At 42.2% G+C, this 14,864-nt stretch overlaps 3 protein-coding genes across 3 annotated transcripts; 2 read left to right on the plus strand and 1 right to left on the minus strand.

Annotated features, from left to right (window-relative positions):
- Window positions 1-4,872: 4,872 nt before the first annotated feature.
- On the minus strand, window positions 4,873-7,432 carry LOC134205094 (uncharacterized). The gene is made up of 3 exons (XM_062680008.1): window positions 7,105-7,432; window positions 6,143-6,889; window positions 4,873-6,067 (listed from the first exon to the last, which is right to left on the minus strand). The coding sequence occupies exons 1-3, from the start codon at window positions 7,278-7,280 to the stop codon at window positions 4,945-4,947; spliced, it is 2,046 nt and encodes a 681-aa protein (XP_062535992.1). The 5' UTR covers window positions 7,281-7,432; the 3' UTR covers window positions 4,873-4,944.
- A 357-nt stretch (window positions 7,433-7,789) lies between these two features.
- On the plus strand, window positions 7,790-9,032 carry LOC134205096 (RWD domain-containing protein 1). Its single transcript, XM_062680009.1, has 2 exons — window positions 7,790-8,300; window positions 8,467-9,032. The coding sequence occupies exons 1-2, from the start codon at window positions 8,016-8,018 to the stop codon at window positions 8,911-8,913; spliced, it is 732 nt and encodes a 243-aa protein (XP_062535993.1). The 5' UTR covers window positions 7,790-8,015; the 3' UTR covers window positions 8,914-9,032.
- Window positions 9,033-13,519: 4,487 nt separating this feature from the next.
- Window positions 13,520-14,026, plus strand: LOC134206518 (uncharacterized). Its single transcript, XM_062682243.1, has one exon. The coding sequence runs from the start codon at window positions 13,520-13,522 to the stop codon at window positions 14,024-14,026; it is 507 nt and encodes a 168-aa protein (XP_062538227.1).
- Window positions 14,027-14,864: the final 838 nt, after the last annotated feature.

Below are 14,864 nucleotides of genomic sequence, written 5' to 3' on the forward strand. Positions count from 1 at the left end.
TCGATACATGTTACAGAGAACCGATTCGGATTACCTGGTAATCGAAATTCCGCATTAACTGGGCCAAGTTTCAAAGTATGTGTAAATTGAAGATATATATTCAACCAAATGAAGATTTCTTGCGTCATGACTAATAAACTTCGTTGGAAATTTAAAGAATATAACTTAACTACGTTACAGGACCATCTTATCAATTAATCCCGGAACGGTTGCTCCGGAAACAGGTGCCCGTGGGGCCTAAAGTGGCAACAAACTCATTTTGAAGAAACCCTGGCAATATGGGTATCAAAATTCATGAAATTGTATCGGAAGCATGATCCGATAAGTAATTGGACCATGAATGACGAACGATGAATGAAGCAGGGGAGTAAGCCTGTCATCCACGAACAAATCAAGCCTACCTAAGATGTATGGGCCTTTTCACGAGACGTTTAAAAACAGCTGATTTTATCGTCAATTGACAGTTCTTCTATGAAAGTGACAGCTTCGGACTTGCAGGCCTGTTCAGCGGTTGTAAACAAGTGCAGTCTCAGCAGTGTCACATGAAAAGGCCTATTATCCGGGCCTCGCCGCTTGGGAAAGGCGGGCCACCCTGGGCCACCCCGCTTGGCAAGTGTAACATTTTTCGAACTGGAATCTTGTAGGATGTTGGTTAGCCTACACTACTGCTGACTAACGAAAAAATTGTGGGATTGTTTATTTACATTTGCTTCATACTACATGCAGAGGAGGCGCGATGCACCGCATATTACCGCATATTAAATATTGTAAGAAAAGTTTGCAAATTGTAAGGTCTCATACAATATTTTATAACAATTTCGCATATGCCCACTTTTTATACAGGTTTTGGAAGGTTCGTATACGGAACTGTTAGAAAAGCTAACAATCATCGCTTGGGTGTAATGATAAACTGATTTGATGTAATTTTCAACCATAGCTTGCATTTTAATTCAAATTTGTTTTAATTTTAATTTCAAATAGATTTTGAATTACTGCACGTTCGTTTCTACTTGCGTTTATTTTCAATCTCCAAATATGTATGAGCAACAAAATAAACGTAAAATTAAATTTCATTTCTGGCTGTGTAGTACTGATAAGCGTTTGGTTTTCAAACTGAACTTCCATCACAATTTTGATCACACGAACAACTTTAGTAGAAGACGGACACTTACTGAATCTTACAGGTTACGAGACATGCAACCTAAAAAAAATAAGAACAATCACGACAGAGTCCAAAATGGTTGCCACAATTGCCGTCCTAGCCTTCACCTCGCGTTTTTCCTTGAACAAACGACAATATATAGACAATAAGCACATCTGAAACCCATTTTTCGTGTGTGCTGCAAGAGAGCATAGGTAAAAACTGCTTCTCGCTATTGCCTGTCGCTTGATTTTGGAGTTACGTGCCCCGAAAAGTGCTATTTAGTTTTGAAATATGATTTCAACGCAATTCACTTTAATGCCACTTAGCGGTTGAAGTTCAAACTAATCTTGCCTTAATGCCTAAATTGTATTTATATAATAAACAACTTTGCAGAAGATGAATTATTTCTTAATCCCACAGACTGCGGGATATACAAGCTAACAATTATTTTTAAGGAATTGCGGAAATTTCTTCAGAAAACACATTTGGAGATACATTCTTTCGGAAATACCTTTGGAGAACCCATTCGACATTATTTGGAAAATCGAAATTGCCGGAACATCTCTGTTTTTCAGAATGCTTAACTACTGTTCTACGCTTAACTGTACCATGTTATCTTTGTTAAAAAAAAAATATTAAATTAGCGTCAATTTTTTCCACAATTTTTCAAGTTTCGATCTAAAAATTTTGCCAATATTTTTGGAGTGTAATGAACGTAGGCTACACTTCTCCAGACTATGAAACGAATTACTAGGGGAACTGCTCCGTTTTCCATCTCACTGAACATATATTCATCTCATCGTAAAACAAAGAAATACAGCACTAATATTGTCGCTTCTTTTTGCTAACAAGCGTGCTCACTGGTGAAACAAATTTCAAAAATAAGAAACAAACCAAATTCCTTTTCATTGCTTTGTTTTTGATGGGATGGAAATAGAAGCTATGGGATGAAGTGCCGAACCGTTCCCCTACTTATTTTGACGGCTTTCAGTCTCCATTATCATTAAACGACTACTTCATTTTTTCAGTGGGAACCAAGCTCCCGGTTTTTTTTCCTTAAAGGTGACATGAGACTATTTTACGTAGAAGTGCAGTTTAGGCGTATATATTAAAATAAAATATCAAAATAAACATTCAATTTGATAGGTCACGTGCACCCGCTTAGCTTCACCAGTGTCTATACAATAGGGCCGCCAAATGATTGAATTTCAGACTACACTTACTTTCATTATTGTGTATCCAGAATAAATTTATACCGCTTTTTATACCGAAGTTGGATTTTTCTCCAGATACAGCCAACTTTCCCAACTTCGGAAGTAGTGCGCTGGATTCGCCTAAAGATGCGCTAAACAACGCATCAATTAGTTTGACAAATAAAACTTCGGAAGAAAGTTCGGTTCGGAAGTCCCGACTTCCGAATTCTAACTTGGTGCTACGCCGACAATATAATGGTTCTTACCCGAATAACTTTGGAGAAGGCGGTAAGTTTCTAATTTCACAGATTGCAAGATAAGAGGTATACGGGTGATGGTCATGATCATTGTCATTGAGAAGACTATCACTATTGACTGAAGACATGGGTAACACCAGTATACATATCTCGAAAAATAGCAAAACTCCAGGATAAACTTTAAGTTTTGGCCTCTTCCAGAGGATTTCCGATGACCGCTCCGTAGATGTAATTGCTAAAAAATGATTGTGTGTATCATGATTGGAATCACCAGAACACATATCGGAAAATGTTGTATGTTTCATATCCTACAAACCAACTAACTGCCTACTGCCCCCTTTTTAGGTTTTCCGAAGACAAAAGAGTAGCCTTCAAATAAATCACTCCAGGGCCCTATTTTAGAAACCTAAAGGCTTCCGTTTGGAGCCAACATATCAAAAATCGACTAGAATATGATTTTTTGTGATCGTGTTGGAATGTGTTGGGTATTTTTTTCCTAATTCACAATGAGTTACTATTTCTTCATGCAAAAACCAATGTTAAAAAAAGACAGGAACACCGTTTTCGACCAGAGGTCGTACAGACTGAACATTTAATACTTAGTTTGAGAGACAACGGACAAGACACATATTATAAATTCAGTAGAAAACCGAATTATAGCCGCTATTGAAATTGGATTTTTCTCACAAACCATACGTTAAACCTAATTTCGGAAGTAGTGCGCTGTATAGCACATCACCAAATGAAATCAGCGCACCACTTCCGAAGTTACGTTTAACGTACGAATTGTGAGAAAAATCCAACTTTGTTAGCGGCTATAATTCGGATTTGCACTGAATTGATAATAACACCCAGTGGATCAGTGGAAAATTTTTCGATCAAGAAAAGTTTCCTCCTTACCGGAGTGGGAATTCGAACCCGTCATGTGGTATGCTGATGGACACTATGTTCTTGTTCGTAATAAGAAATGCGTAAAATGCCAAGCCATGCTTGTCGGTATTTAACATATCCGCAAAACAAACTCATTATAAATTTCATAAATACGTACGGCCCATGATCGCATATTTGCAACATTTGCATTTTGGTTGATTTTGTAAATCGTTTGTCAATCCTCCTCCTGTCAATCCTAACTTTCTCGCGGTGCGTTGATGCAACCACATAAACAACTATTATAGGGTGTCGTTTTCCAAGAGGAGTACCGCATGTAATTATAAGCAAAATCGTTTCGCTTATTTCAATATGCAAAAAAAACATGGAAACCACGACGAGCAGCAATGTCGAACCCATTGAACCTCACTTCATGCCTAGGTTATATCTCGGTCGGCATCCCTCGCTGTCCGTTTGCCGGCCCATCGTGATGATTAAATTTTTCTATCACCACTCATCGCCAATCATCATCGCATCTGATCGCAAATCTCCAAATTCTGATGGAGATGAATCGAGGCCGATGCAAAAACGATGTACGAAGAGTACGAAACATATTCACACACCGGAGTCACTCACCACATTGCGATGAATCGGAACCGAAGCTAAAGCAGTACGAATAAAAACAAAACATATTCATAAAGGAGTAACTCGGCCGCTTTGGGAAGATAGATATTGTTCTGTTCATTCGGGATGCATCGTTCATCGTTCTGCTTCGATTCCTTTCGCCAAATATGAGTGAATGCGAGTTACTGGATGCGATTGCCACTAATACTAAGGACACACCTGTGGTACTTGTACCATGGTACAAGAGGACAAGAAAATTATTCCAAGACTATCTTTGATGAAGACAATAATTGGTATGGTACTCATTTCAAGATTCTTGTACCATGGTACTTATACCACCAGTGTGTCATTAGTATAACCCTGTGTGCTGCATTAGAAACCGTTGTATTGATGGCTGCCGTATTAGCCACTTGAGAGGAATTTAGATTTGGAGTCCCTTGCGTTTCCTTGTTGGAAGATGGAATGTTGCCCTTTGCAACCACTGTGACCTTGCTTTCACCACTCTTTTCCGGCTTAAAGCAGACCAAAGTGTGATGACGACCCTTGCAGTTCCTACACAAGTACTTGGATTGGCATTCTCGCGCCAAATGCCCCGGCCTGAAGCAGTTTCGGCAGAGGTTGTGGGTTCTCAGCAGGCTGTCCCTATATGAGACCGATAGCCGTTGGAAATTGAGAATCGGATGTTTCCCCGAACAAACTACACAGTGCCTCCCGGACACTTGAACGTGACTTGACACGTGATTATATCCAAGGGAAGGGACTCTTACTACGTGAATAGAAATAAATGTTTGCGGTAATTAAAATAGTATAATTCTAAAACATCAACAGTTGCACATATTTAACTAATGTCTGATTCTCACTAAAACTCTTCTTGAATAATTTTCTGTACACATTCCCGCATAGCTGAAGCGGATGGTCGCTTAAATCTTTCTCTAAGGCACCAATTCGACAGTTCTAACAATTTCTTTCCACTTGAAATCCATTTAGGGAGCTCATTCTCTAGAACCCTACGATCCACCATGCTCTTTAAGTCAGCCCCTCTCGCGGTAACGCGTTCAATCAAATCTCCTTCGCCGTCCGGTAGCACCTCAGTTAAGACCTCCTCTCCGGTCACCACTTCAGCCAGCACAACCCCGAACGAGTAGACATCTAGAGCCGGTGTAATATTACCTCGCATAGCCTCCGGTGAAATGTAGGGCCTCGTTCCACTCACCTCCGTGGCTGTTGTACTGTCTATTCGTTTCACCAATCCAAAGTCGCACAACTTGGCTGTGTCTCTGTGCAAGAGAATGTTCGCCAGTGTCACATCCCGGTGTACGACTTGTACCAGCGGACTGTGAAGATATTCCAAAGCAGCAGCTATTCCGGAGAGATAGCTAAGACGTTGGCCAACTGCTAACCGCAGCTGGTTTTTCCGACTTTTGTCTAAAGCTGCTCCCAGAGTACCATCCGGAAGATACTCGTATATTAGGCATAACGTAGCATCTTCCGAGAAACCAATTAGTTTCACTATATTCGGGTGATGATACTTGGAAAGTATCTCGAGCTCTCGATCGAACTTTTCTCTATATTTGTAATTGGTAGGAAACAATCGCTTCACTGCAGACACGGGATAAGAAGTTGTAAGATTCAGTGCTAAAAATACTTCACCAAATCCACCAATCCCCAATACTCGACCGTCCGGATTTAGAGGATTGCGATTCGTGAAACGCTTTGTATCGAATTCGGCGGTGACGTTTCTGAGCAAATCGAAAGAGACTTTGATTAATGATGGTGCAGCTGGGATGGACGTCGAAGAAAATGCCATTAGGTTCGTTGCTCTGCTGGATTCTTCAACGCTACTACTTTCTTGTTGGGTTGAGTATGATGAAGCAGATTCACTGATCGACTCCTCTGATTGACCAATGATCGAAAATCGGGGTAAATCATTTCTGGATTGTGACTCCTCGAAATTGTCCAGTAATGCTGAAATGGCGGGTATTCTGAAAGAATTGAAAAGGGGTAAAACCGTAAATATAAGCAGGTTGGGTTTTAGTATATATGAATAGATCTCTTACTCGACATTTACGCTTTCTTCCGACTGAACTGCAGGGCCAAAGATGGAGAGGTTGGGCACTTCACCAGCTTCATGAATGGTAGGTAACACCATTGGCAGCATTCGAAACTGAGACGTTGATTCACTCGCTACTGATGATGCTCTACTGCTACCACTTGCACTGTCCGATGTTGAAGAAACTGTTACGCCTTCAATAGTTTGCCTAGGAGTCCTATCATTGTCAGAAAAACTAGTTTCAGTTAGCTGAGCATTTTGTTCTTCTGTTTTCATCAAATCACTAATCATCGGCACTACTCCACTTAATTGATCATTGTTATCACTGTTGGAAATTAAAGGCAGTGATCCGTCGAAAATCGAATCCGGAACAGCCTGAGGAGGATTGACCACTTCTTCTCGCTTTGTCAGTAGAATGTTATCCAAATTGTTTACTAATGTTAAAGATGAATCCACATCCTGTAAGGCAGTTGAGTTTGGATACGAAATCTCCTCTAACAACTTATTTGTTTCTCGATCCAGTTCCAAATCCACATTGATTGGTGCTGCTGGACCACAAACGGGTCGCTCGGGTTCGGGTATCTTCAGGAGATTTGCTATGTGATCAGCGGCTCGATACAGGCCACCTTTAACGGCCAGAGTGTACAGATGTCCCAATGTAGGTCGTTCTTCTTTTCGTCCGGATGTTCCCCACTCTTCCAGAAGAAGGCGTGCTCGACCTGTGTTCTGCGCTTTTCCATAATTGTCCAGCTCACTGAAATACGGTGGTTTATTAGATAACAATGATTACATGTTGTAGGATCAAAGAAATAACACACTCTTACATATAAGCATATTTTGATTTATAATCCTAGATTAAATCTCTAAAATTAAAACATACGATTCACTTTAGAAGATATTAGGATTCACCTATCAACGTCACTATGCCGAGCAAAGATAACTAATCCATCGTTTGGACGGATGACTCACCTCTCTTGCGCTCCGTTGTACTTTATTGGATAGCTCCCGGCTGGTTGTTCGACGTCGGCAATCCGTCTGGGGATTAGGTAGAACAGCGTACGCCAGTCATGCTCCAGAACACTAACCAGGCCGTCCAGCTCGAACTGCACTTGGCGAATCTCCGTAGAATGGGAGTATGTTGTCATGATATTCCGATTTATCTCTAAGCACAATGCCGTTATAATTTCTTTTTAGCAAGCACCTGTTAATTAACACAACGTTTATGTTACCAAATCGAATAATTTTTACGGTTTTGTTTTGTTTATATGCCAAAATATTTATTTATTACAACTACAACTGGCATACAATTTATTGTCAAAAAAATATCAAACTATACCTACACTGTATGAAAAATGTACCTAGTTTCAGGTAATTATTCCTTGTGTCCTCTCCTCTGCTGAAAAAAAACTGATTTGGGCTCCGGATTTGGGATAATAATTATTAGGTCATCTCTGGAATTTTTCTGCAAAACAAGCAAAAAAGTACTTTAAATAAATTTCTTCTAGTGGACACTTTTTAATCCATGTATTATATAATATTATATACAATCCATATTATATATACTTTTTAATCTATTAATTTCAATTAACGTGTAATCGATGATCGCGCAATGCTTTTGACATATTTGACAGTTTTCAAAACTTTAAAAACAATCGACGCACCGTGCCGTCGTGTGTTTACATTCAGTTTGTATGGTGTGCAACGAGCATCTGCTTACGTTCCGGAACATTATCCGAGAAATTAGCGGACATCGCATGCCGCTTCGAACACAAATTGAGTTCAATACCGCTCGGAACTTAATCGCGTTGCTTCCCCGGCTACCGGATTTGATTTTTCATCCAATTTACTGCCACTAGTGTTCCTCAAAACAATTGGTAAGCATGGAGCGGAATCACCACGAAGATCAGTGTAACGAAATTGAGGCGCTCGATTCGATCTACTGTGGGGAGCTGGAGGTCCTGGCAACGGAACCGTTGCATCGGTTTAAACTTCCGATTGCAACCACGGAGTACGACCAGGAAGTGGAAACGGAAGGACTGTCGTGTAAACTCGTGTTCAGCTACACAGAAAAATACCCGGACACAGCACCACTGGTAGAGATTGAAGATCCGGAAAACTTTCGTGATGGGTACGAGGAAGGACTTCTAGAGCATGTTCAGCAAACGGTAAGTTATTGGTGCTTTCTAGATTCATAAGAGGTCGGTTGTGTGTAGTTCTGGTGAAATATGCATAGATTAATGATAAGTAATGTATTGGTGCTGGCATCAAATGCTCTCAATATGATGCTGTTAGATGTGTCATCAATTTATTAAATTACATTTCCTCCCACAGATTCAAGAAAACATCGGAATCGAGATGATTTTCTCGTTGGTAAGTTCGGCACAGGAATGGCTGAATTGCAAATATGACGAGCTGAAGAATGAGGCCGAAAACGAGAAAGAGGAAGCGAAGCGACTTCTGGAGGAAGAGGAAAGGAAAAAGTTTGAAGGCACTCGCGTTACGGTGGAGTCGTTTATGGTGTGGAAAACGGGTTTCGAACGCGACATGGGTATCACCGAGCGGAAGGAAAAGATTCTGGGCGAAACAAGAAAGCTCACCGGCAAAGAGCTGTTCCTACTGGATAATACCCTGAACGAGTCCGATCTGAAGTTCCTCATGGATGCAGGGGAACCGATTGAAAGCGTGCGAATCGATGAATCGCTGTTTCAGAACATTGAAGACCTGGAACTGGACTCGGACGATGACGATGATGAAGATTATGTGCCCAACGAAAAGTAAAGTGTGAGTCGAGCTGTTTGATCGTTATTTGAATGTTTTTAAATATTTACTTGCTTAGAATTTCTTTCGAACGAGAGAAACCTTATTGCGCGTGAATAAGGAACAATTTAAGTCGGAAACATACTGTTAATTTTGTTTATGAGAAAAGTTCCTTCTAAGCTTTCGACTTGTACTACGAGAACAAAGGAATCTGAGACGCAAACGCTTTTTATAGCAAAAAAGAGTAGCCGCAGAGTAACTCGGGATCGATTGAATCAGAACATTGGATGACAATTTCCTGCTAAAGCAAGCATTTCTTGAAAAAACGACTGTATGTAACCGACAGAATAAGCTTTCCTCTGTCAGGTAAGTAAATTAATTTTAAAGAAAAAAGCTTGCATTCTATGTAATTTATTAAACAATGTTAAGCTGCTGAACAAAATGCGGTTCCACAGCAAATCCAGAACCTTTCAAGCCTCCCTTCAATCGAGCGGTTGAGTGGCCGTGAGAGCTGGCCCACTTGGAAGTTCGCTGTGGAAACTTATCTTGGGCTGGAAGAGCTGTGGGAAGTTGTGAAGCCGACTCCAAATGCGGATGGAACTCTACCGGCGGTTGACGCGAAGAAGTGCAAAAGAGCACGAGCGAAGATTATTCTTCTTTTGGATCCGGTAAAGTGAGGTTTGGGCGAAGCTTGAAGCAGCATTTGAAGACTCCGGTCTGACTCGTCGGGTAGCGCTGCTCAGGAAGCTCATCACCACGTCCCTTTCGTCGTGCGGAAATATGGAAGCGTATGTGACGGAAATCGTTTCCACCGCCCATCATCTTCGAGGCGTTGGGTTCAAGATTTCAGAAGAGTGGATTGGATCTCTTTTGCTTGCTGGTCTTCCGGAGGAGTATAAGCCGATGATCATGGCGTTGGAGAACTCCGGCACCCCCATCACCGGCGATAGCATCAAGACGAAGCTACTCCAGGAAGTACAGTTCTCCTCGGAAAAAACGGCGTTTATCGGAAGAAAGCCATTTCAATCAAAGCTGAATCAAAGCGTAACCGAAAACCGGTCAGCTTATCAGCCAAAAGGTCCAAAATGCAAACGTTGTCATAAATACGGGCACATTGCTAGAGATTGTCAAGTAAAAAGCTATAAGAAGAAGGGATCAGCATTCTACTCGATCCTCACAACGAACACCTGCAATTACAACGAAGGTTGGGTATAATATTTAGTACGTCTCAGCTGTTCGAGGTTCGAGGGCTACCACTACAATCTAATTTGTTTATTTGTTTATTTATAATTCATCTTACATTCAACAGTCTTAATGAATAACATGAATATTAGCTTAAATTAGGTTCTGTCTTTTTAATCTGTTCACGAACTGGGATGTGGAAATTCCGAAATCGAATGCAGCTTCAATTGATGAAAACAAACGAATCATGGTGCATATGGGCTGGTTATAACCAAATAGAATGCGATGAAATCCAGTGTGCAGCAATGTCCGCTGTCACAGCATTCTTCCAGGTACGCGGAATCCAATCAACGAAAGGAGATGGGAGCAATCGATTTTTCCATTCAGCAACTTTACAATAAAAGTAGCCTGCTGAATTTTCCGTCGCCGATCCAAGGTATCAAGACCAAGCAATTGTCATCGTTCGGGATAGGCAGGAAAATTCGCGGGGTCCCGCCACGGAAGATGTCTCAATGCGAGCCTGATGAATCGTTTTTGGATACGCTCGATTCTCAGATTCCATGTTACGTCGTTTGGCGCCCATACAATGGATGAGCTTTCGAGAATAGGCCTTACAAGGGAGCAATACAGTGCCTTTAGACAATGAGGATCAGTGAATTCCTTTGCAATTTTAGTAACAAAGCCAATTTGACGATTGGCTTTGGAAATGATCGTCGCATAATGGGCGTGAAAACTGAGCTTTGAATCCAATACAACGCCAAGATCTGTTATGTGGTCTAACCTCTTGAGGCAGCAGTTATCGATGTAATAATCAAATATTATCGGATCCTTAGAGCGATGGAAAGTCATCACAGCACATTTTGGAACGCTGATCACAAGCTTATTTTCTTGACACCAGAGAGCAAACCTATTGATCAGCGTTTGTAGATGAGAGCAGTCTTCAATACAGCGCACTACCATGTATATTTTCAGATCATCGGCATAAATCAGCTTGCATCTAAATCCAAGAGAAGTTGCTACGTTGTTGAAAAATATGACAAACAGTAACGGTCCCAGATTGCTTCCTTGTGGGACACCTGAAGAACAGGTGAACGGTGAAGAAATACCAGCTCCGTACTTAACTCGCAGTATTCTGCCAGACAGGTATGATGTAAACCATGCAACGAGTCTATCCGAAACGCCCAATCGCGACAATTTCCGAAGGAGTATCTTGTGGTCAATTTTATCAAAAGCCGCTTTCAAATCCGTATATATAACGTCCACCTGCGCTTTTTCTTCCATTGCTGTCATACAAGTAGTCGTGAAATCAAGCAAGTTGGTACTAACGGATCTGCCGGGCATGAATCCATGTTGCTCGTTAGAGAGCCTTCGTTGCGCGCAAAACGTAGTCACTAACCATGACTTCAAATAGCTTTGAAGCGGCACACAGACTAGTGATTCCACGGTAACTTTGACATCACGACGATCTCCACTTTTGTGTACCGGAAACATATATGAATGTTTCCAGCACATGGGAAAATCCCCACTTTCGAATGATTTGTTAAAAACAAAGGCAAGCGGTTCTGCAACAGCAGTAGCACAGCGACGAAGTATAGCAGCAGGAATACCATCCGGCCCAGGAGAAAAGGAATTTTTCAGCTTTTTAGCGGCTTGGATGACCATAGCAGGAGATATTTCAAAAGTATTCAGATCCACAGCGTCCAGCAGAGCCGCATACACCACAGTACGGTGTGTGCTATGGGTAGGCAAACCCGTCTCCCATTTCCTAAAAACGGACATCGGGCTACTGGACCATTGGAGCTTGTTCACACGGATATATGCGGACCAATGGAAGAACCCTCATTGGGTGGAAGCCGGTATTATGTGTCGTTTGTCGACGATTGGACAAGGTGCATATTTATCTACTTCCTGAAGTCCAAATCTGCAACAGAAGTTTTACACGCATTCGACCAGTTCGTGCCTTAGCTGAAAATCAGACCGGATTCAAGCTAAAAGTACTTCGAAGTGACAACGGTAAGGAATATTGTAACCATTTATTTCAAAAACGTCTGGCCGAAGCTGGAATAATCCATCAAAAATCAACCGAATATACTCCGGAGCAAAATGGATTGGCGGAGCGAGTCAACCGAACCGTCGTTGAACGAGCGAGATGTATGCTGTTTGAGGCGAAACTACCGAAATCTTTCTGGGCGGAAGCGGTAGCAGCTGCAACGTACGTAATCAATAGATCCCCTTGCAAAGGTCATGAATTGACACCACAAGAAGTCTGGTCTGGACGCAAGCCTGATCTATCACACATGCGAATTTTTGGCACGAAGGCACTGGCACATATTCCCAAGCAAAAGCGGAGGAAGTGGGATGTAAAATCGAAGGAGTGTATTCTAGTTGGTTTTGATGACCAGAGCAAAGCCTATCGACTTTTTGATCCGTTGAAGAAGGACGTTTTCAAGAGCCGTGATGTAATTTTCGTAAGCGAGTCGTGTCGTGACAATACGTTGGTACATCCAGTAGCTGCGAGGAGTAATTCGAATCGAGTGAGAACGTTTGTGAGTTTGGATGTTGAAAATAATTTAGCCGAATTAAATCATCAAGATGCTCCAATTCAGCAAGTTCGTCAAAACTATGAAGAATCTTCCAACGATGAGCTATCTGGATCAGATGAAGAATTCTTTTCGCAAGCATAAACAAGCGCAGGCGAATATTCCGATGGTGTCAATGATGACGTGACAATTATGGCGCTCCCACCGCAACAATCTTCTAATCCACCGGAGTCCCAGGTGTTGAGACGCAGCGGTCGGGAGCGCGCGATTCCAGGCAAGTACCACGATTTTGTATCTCCGAGCAAACACTTTTCGTAGCCACATTCTCAACAGTCTGACCCAGAGGGTCACAGCAATCCGCGACAAGGGCTGAAGGCTAGCAAACGTTCGATGAGGAAATCCAGCGATCCCCAAACACGCAATGAAGCGTTGCGGCCGTTCGATGGCAAACCGCCATGGATGAAGAGTATCAGGCGCTGATGGCAAGCAACACGTGGGAATTGGTACAGCTTCCTATGAACAAGAAAGCCATTGGCTGAAAATGGCTCTTCAAAACCAAGCATGACGAGAAAGGCAACGTAGCTCGGTACAAAGCAAGAATTGTCGCACAAGAGTTTTCACAACGATACGGGACTGACTATGATGAGGTCTTTGCACCAGTAGCAAAGCAGGTGACGTTTCGTTCATTACTGACCGTTGCCAGTCGAAGGAAATCCATCGTAAGACACGTCGACGTTAAAACTGCATATTTAAACGGTGTACTGGAAGAAGCCGTATATATGCGTCAGCCAGAGGGTTATCATATTGCTGACGAGAGGACAGTCTGCCGATTGAGGAGAAGCCTGTACGGCCTAAAACAATCAGCGCGCGTATGGAATCGAAAAGTCGATACTGTTTTCAAAGCCATGGGGTTCCAGCCAACAGAATCGGATCCGTGTTTGTACGTACGACGTGAAAATGGTTCTGCTGCGTATCATTGTTACTCAGACAATGGAGGAATTCAGGAGATGGAGATGGATCAGCTACCTAACAACCATGGCTACATGAGCTTGATTGGAGGTCTCCTGTACGTAGCTGTACACACGCGACCAGATATCGCCGTTAGCACATTGATTTTGGCACAAAAATCAAGCTGCCCAAATTCGCATGACTGGACTGAAGCCAAGCGAGTATTACGATATTTGTATACTACCAGCAACAACAAGCTACAGCTAGGTACTTCAAATGAAGGATTGCAGATGTTCGTCGATGCAAACTGGGCTGGCGATTCTCACGACAGGAAGTCAAACTCTGGTGTATTCATTATGTTCGGAGGAGGAATAATTTCCTGGGGCTCACGAAAGCAATCATGCGTTGCACTAAGCTCGACTGAAGCGGAGTTCGTGGCCCTCGCTGAAGGCTGCCAAGAGTAAGTTTGGACGAAACGATTAATTGATGAGATCGGTGACGGTGAAGTAACTGATGTTCCCGTTCCAGTATTTGAAGATAATCAGAGCTGTATCAAGCTGGTTGAAGGAGATCGCATCGAACGACGCAGCAAACACATTGAAACAAAATTCTTCTTCGTTCGGGACCTAAAAGAAAAGCAGATCATCAGAATGCTGTATTGCCCGACCGAAACAATGTTGGCCGATTTGATGACGAACCACTTCAACGAGTTTGGTTGGAAAAAACTAAAGGAAGCAATGGGAATTCGTCCGGATCTGCCCGAGGAGGAGTGTTGGAGAATTAAATGAACAGTAGGCATTCACATCGAACGGTAATCTAAGCAATCATATAGGTAGTTCGTTTTACTGCCATTCCAATAAAACCACGCCATGCTGTAATGTTGACACCGCCACGAGTAGATTTTCTACTATTGTCAGGATTTCCATCACACCGATACGCTTCGTATTCAGTATCAAACACTTGACTCGAGAGTGTGGGATTATCAAGCCATGTTTCGATCAGGACAATAAACATCGAGGCACAGAGCTGATGCTGCTAGACGATAGCTATCTACTTCTAAGTAGATACCGCCTACGTTTTGGTAGTAAACCATAGGCGTCGCGATCGATCGACCGGGTTGATGGGACTAGCGGCAAGCGTGCGTTCCAGTGATGATCCAGAAGTGGAACCTGGCTTAGTTTTGGAAGAAGTTTCTGAGTTATTAACGGGAGAATTTCTGGAAATGTTTTTGGTAGAAGTCCATTAACAAATACACGTACTCGGCCGTACGAAAACCATTTTTTTGTTAAATATCTTGGCTGT

Source organism: Armigeres subalbatus, chromosome 1, assembly GCF_024139115.2.
Source record: "Armigeres subalbatus isolate Guangzhou_Male chromosome 1, GZ_Asu_2, whole genome shotgun sequence".
NCBI lineage: Eukaryota > Metazoa > Arthropoda > Insecta > Diptera > Culicidae > Armigeres > Armigeres subalbatus.